Genomic DNA, 6,000 nt, shown 5'->3' on the forward strand with positions numbered 1-6,000 from the left:
ACAGAACACACAGGAAATCACGTCAGATCAGTCTGAGATGCAGGATAAGCCAGGTCGCTGAGGAGTGTGCTACACAGCTCCCCTCAGAAAGACCGCCCGGGATGAGTATTTCAGAGCTATCCCGGAAAGGAAAGAAGGAGAGTTCCAAGACATCATGGCCTCGTAGGACCACGGCAGCGGAGGAGCATGCTTCAGAGCTCTCTCCATTAGGACTGGGCAGACCTGTCTGGTGAGACAGAGGAGCAATATGGTAGCCGGAGGGTGAGCCCCAACAGCCCCTTCGGGACGGGCGCAGTCAGGGTGCAGAATCCTAGGGTGGTGTACACTCCACGTTGCACCACCAGAATCTGCCAGATAAGGGGGATTTCACGTCCCATTGCCTACCACAGAAGTACCGGGGCATGAGCAGCATATAGAGAAAGGAGTCAAGACCACGGTCGGGCCCATAATTGTTTGGCGCTGCCTGCAAACGGGACGGGATCTAAAGCCAAGAACATTGGGGTCCCCAAGTAGCTTCAGGCCACGGGGATCTGATTCTATAAGCGCAAGGAGGAATGTCTCACACGCTCCCCAACACCGGTGGTGACCTGTGATTCATCCGGGATCGGCTGGGGCCCAGCACGGCGGTGACCGGTACCCTTAGGGCAGCATCCTAAGAACTGTGAGTAAAAGACCTGGACCCGCAACCGCTGCCTCAGCCTCTTATTACCGACGCCGGCGCCGCGCTCTTCGGCGCCAGCAGCCCTTTCCACCCATCGCCACTGTCCTCCCTGGGGCTCGCTGCACCTGTGGGGAGCTGAACTATCTGAGCTGTGGTAACATCAGCCCCAGGAGAGAGCAACATCTCGCTATGGCAGCAAACCCCTGGTCGCGCACCACGGGTGGTGCTGCAAAGCAAAAGCCATCCCCCTTGCACCCCCTTTTCATGTAGGCGATGGGGCCACCGAGTCGGGTCAGGCCAATCACAGCAACCCCAAAATACCACTTCCCCGGTGACGAGTAGCCAGGACCCGTGGGGCGCTACAAATACATATAATGTAGTGCAAATGGAAAGATAAATAAGGCACAAAACACTAAAAAAATTTAGTAAAAAAACAACAAATGTAAATGTAATAATGAATTGTGCCCCTTTTTTTATATAAATCATTTCCCTGAAAATAAATATTTATAAAAATGACCTCCACAGGTTTTCTTGGGACACATGCTTGCAACATATCAGATATTTTTTATTCTCTCTGTACTAAGAAATGTAAATAAATAATACTCAGTGGTGACTTAAAGAAAAGTTACGACCACAGGACAAGGAATTATTAGAAAAACATATGAAACAGGTAAATCCAGTAGGTCACCTGCAATACTATGCAAGAAACCTCTCATACCACAACATGAATTAGTAAAACCTTAGCCTTGTCTTATTGGTAAATCTGTCTATGCACAGATGTGTTCACGCTGTTCTTGAAATATGCTAATTTATACAATTTGCTGTGATGCCAATTCTATACGATCGCACGTCATCCAGAAGAAAACATAGTGACTGTATGTTTGTAACTTGAGAGCCCGTGGGTGGTGGATGACATCTGGCAAGGAATCTGTAGGCATAATTTTATTTTTTTTCATTTCACTTTATGTGTTTGTTTAACATGCTGCAAATATTTCTAGGGATATGTTGGCTTTAGAAACAAGGACACATCTGTATCTATTGGCACAGTATAGCTGATAAAGTGTCTGATAAAGTGTTGTGTACGCGAAAGAAATAACAGAAGACTGACAGCTCCTGGAAAATAAAATAAAAGTGACTAAAATAGAGAAAAAAAAGAAAATGCATTAAAAAAAAGTGTCTTTAGACCTAGCCCGATAGCTTTACATTAATAGAGGCTTTAAAAAGAATTGTAATCTGTTTCAATATAATTAACCTCTTCCCACCAAAGCCGGTTTTCCCCTTACTGACCAGGCCAAATCTTTCAAATCTGATCAGTGTCACTTTATGTGATAATAACTGGAATTTTTCTACATATCCCCAGTGGCAGACATATATGACTGGTGCAGCCTGTGCAGCCATACAGGGGCCCAAGAGGTCAGGGGGCCCATTTCTACCTGTAAAGTAGGTGAAATTGTTCATTATGATGACCTATTTGTAATGCTCGCCTCCGGGGATGGTGAAGTGGACCCACTGGACCACAGGAAGGCACCAGGCCTACTATATTGTGGGATAAAGTGCGGGACTGAGGCAGCTGACCGCCAGGGGAGGGATGGACACAGGAGGAGACAGGACAGAGTCTATAGTACCAACAGGGCAGGACAAACTGGTTACAGGTACCAACAGGACGGGCGGGCTGGGACCAGGTACAGGCAAGAACAGGACTGGAACCAGGTGCCAATAGGCAGGACAGGCTGGGACCAGGTACAGGCAGAAACAGGACTGGAACCAGGTGCCAATAGGCAGGACAGGCTGGGACCAGGAACAGGACGGGACCAGACGGGACAGGGTGCCCTGACAACTAACTAGACAGAACACAAGTGACTAACAGGACTGAAGGTGTTGAACAGGCATCTCCCCTAGTGGGAGCTTGCCTTAAATACCCAGTGCCTCCCAGCGATAGGCTGAAAGGCACTTCCTAGGAGTGGCGCAGTGGCCCTATAAGAGGAGGGCAGTGGAGCATGCACGCCCTAGGAGCACTCATGGAGGCTCTGTGCAGACCGCACAGGCCCTGGGAGGCAGGACAAAGAGAAACCCACATGCAGGAGAGGCAGGGACACCGGGCAGCATGGAAGGACCCGGCTGTGGCAGTGAGTGATAGCACGTCCCTGCAGGATGAATAGAGAGTATTTACACAGTGTTAAACTATTGGACTGCAAAGGGCCCATATATTGTTCTTGCAGAGGGACCCTTTTCTGTCTGTGTCTGCCACTACATACCCCAGTAATTCTAAGACTTTTTTTCATGACACATTGTACTTTATGTTAGTGGTTAGTTTAAGTCAATGGGATTTATATTTACTTATAAAAGTATCTGTAATTTGATGAAAAATTAGCAATTTCTGAACTCTGAATTTGTATGCCATTAAACCAGAGAGTCAAATAACCTTAAAGTAGATACAACACAAAATAGTTAATATATATATACCATTTACCATATATCAATTGTATGTCAACAGCAATTTTTTATCTTTTCTTTGTTATGATATTAAAAGGCTTAAAAGTTAAGCAACAATTTTCTTTTCAATTAAACTTATAAAGCCTGTTTTTTTTGTGGCCACTTCACTTTTGAAACAAATTTGAGGGCCACAATATTAACCACGGCATCTGGAGGGTTAAACCATCAGAAACAGAACTGGCTTTTGGTTAAAGGGTTATTTCCATCTGCAAGATCCTGTCCCAATATGTAGTAGGTGTAATAATAATAATAATAATAATAATAATAATAATAATATTAACAATTACCTTCAGTTAGAAATGTAGTATAGTTCTCCTGATAGAGCCATGTCTCGTACCTCAGGTGCAGGGCATTGCAGGACCTTTGATAACCATGATTATTATGACCACTAGCAACTATCTGTGACTATATGCGTGGTCATAACCATGGATACCTAAAGTCCTGCAATGCCCTGCACCTGAGGTAAGAGACATGGCTCTATCAGGAGAACTATACTACATTTCTAACTGGAGGTAATTGCTAATATTATTATTACTTCTACACCTACTACATATTGGGATAGGATTTTGGAGATGGGAATACCCCTTTTAAGGCTCCGTAACACGTTACGATATGTATAACGATATGTCATCGGGGTCACGGAATTCGTGATGCACATCCGGCATCGTTAGAGATGTCATAGAGTGTGACAGCTCCGAACGACTGTTAACAAGCAAAAATACTCACCTTATCGTTGCTCGTTGACACGTCGTTCAATTTCATAATGTCGTTCCTCCTTCTGCGCGCCGGTTGTTCGTTGTTCCCGAGGCAGCACACATCGCTACGTATGACACCCCGGGAATGACGAACTACAGCTTACTTGCGTCCCGCCGGCAATGAGGAAGGAAGGAGGTGGGCGGAATGTTCTGGCCGCTCATCTCCGCCCATCCGCTTCTATTGGGTGACCAATGTGTGATGTCGCTGTGATGCCGCACGTCCCTCCCCCTTCAGGAAGAGGATGTTCACCCCCCACAGCGACGTCATTAGGGAGGTAAGTACGTGTGACGGGGGTTAACGACATTGTGTGTCACGGGCAATTAATTGCCCATGACGCAAAACCAACGGGGGCGGGTGCGATCGGTCATCCGATTGCACGATATATCGGAGCGTGTGATGGGGCCTTAAGTCCAGTTCCTATGGTGTTTACGGTGGGTAAAGCTCCTCTACCTGCACGACCACCTGGATGTACTGCTACGTTTATTTGCGGTGACAGTTTAGAATGTAGAATGTATCTGTACATTCATTGTTGGGAAGGGGTTAATAAAGTGCCATCTTTGACATAAAATATTGATGTATATGTTCTGTAAGGCAGAAAAGAGAAATGGGTCACATATGGTATTTATCATGCCAAGAACAATCTTTTTTGATCATGCATAAATTTATGTATCCTATAAAAGTATTGATATACCTGCCCCAATAAATGTAACTATTAACCCAACAAAAACAAAATAATAACAGTTCAAATAAGCGCTCAACCTAAAATAGATACAAGATACATTGGTTTAAAACATTTCATTTAATTTTATCCTTTTGACACAACTAAGTGCCATAACTTGTAATGTTAATAGACATTGTCAGCTCTACAAACTATGGAAGACCCCAGTAGTCCCATTACTTCTTCAATTAAATAGTATAAACCAGTAAAAGGTTCCCTAACATGTAAACATTGATGATCTTATCCTCAGCATATTCGATTAGCTCGGGTCCGACCTCTTTGACCCCGGCCGATCAGAACATTATAATAGTCGGTTGTGCTCCCGGTAGAGCGTTGCCCCTTTTATACCTTATCTCTGTAGTGACAGCTGTACTAGATAATTTACTTCAATACCAATTACTTAAAGGGGTTGTCCACTACTTTTACATTGATGTCCTATCCTTAGAATAGGTCATCAAGGTCAGATTGGCCGAGGACCGACACCCTGGAGTCCCATCAATCAGCTGTTCTTGGTGTTGGCTGTGGCAGCAGAGGGCAGGAAATACTCAGTTCCTGTGCTGCTCCATCTTCTCATAGTGGCCGCGGCCGGGTACTGCACATCCACCATCTATTGATCTGAATAGGAAGTTGATGTGTGGTACCTGGCCACGTCCACTAACAGAAGACGGAACAGCTCCAGAACTCAGCTTTTTCCTGACACCTGCTGACGGTGGCAGCACCAAGAGCAGCTGATCGGTGGGGGCGGCCGACCTTGGCCAATCTGACATTGATGACCTATCCTAAGGATATGCCATCAATGTAAAAGTAGTGGGCAACCTCTTTAAATGCTGCAGTAATAATTTACAAGACAAAATTACCCCTATAACCCTAATATCACCTGCTCAGGAGGTTAATGGAAGGTGAATAAAGATACATACCATACTGTAATGTTTGAGTCCATAGGCTTGGAAAGCACAAGAGAAAAATTAGAAATGGGAGAAGCTGCATCGTTGGCACAGTCAGAGTGCGTAGAGCCCTCAGAAGTCATTTTGTCAGCCTGTAATACTGTGCAGCGTGCACTTAATATACTGATCTCGAAGAATCCAGTTTATCATGTTGAGCAATCCATCGCTAGCACCTTCTATTGGAGGAGCTCTCTAGTGTGTATGTGATAAAGCTGGAGAACACACGGGCGGAGTGACGGGGAAGGATCAGCCCCATTCCCATCTAACCTGTTATATGGCTAATGTTGTTGTGTTTCCTGACACACCTTGACGTAAAAAATACCTCTAGCAATGTGTCTGTCTCCTGATTATTCTCAGATTACTCAACAGATACAGTAAAACTGATGCATCAGTAATTCCACTGGACTGAAAAATAAAGCTGTGTCATA

General features: G+C 45.0%; 1 protein-coding gene across 2 annotated transcripts in view; it reads right to left on the reverse strand.

The window, feature by feature from the left end:
* LOC142283673 (transient receptor potential cation channel subfamily V member 3-like) overlaps window positions 1-5,752 on the reverse strand; it is a 95,428-nt gene extending 89,676 nt beyond the window's left edge. The window contains exon 1 of one of the 2 annotated variants that reach the window (XM_075333142.1): window positions 5,546-5,752. In XM_075333142.1, the coding sequence (XP_075189257.1) occupies window positions 5,546-5,655 (110 nt within the window). In that variant the 5' untranslated portion in view covers window positions 5,656-5,752. The remainder of the gene's footprint in view (window positions 1-5,545) is intronic. The other variant, XM_075333144.1, reaches the window with a different exon arrangement.
* Between the last annotated feature and the right edge of the window lie 248 nt (window positions 5,753-6,000).

The sequence above is a fragment of the Anomaloglossus baeobatrachus genome, chromosome 2 (assembly GCF_048569485.1).
Source record: "Anomaloglossus baeobatrachus isolate aAnoBae1 chromosome 2, aAnoBae1.hap1, whole genome shotgun sequence".
Taxonomy (NCBI): domain Eukaryota; kingdom Metazoa; phylum Chordata; class Amphibia; order Anura; family Aromobatidae; genus Anomaloglossus; species Anomaloglossus baeobatrachus.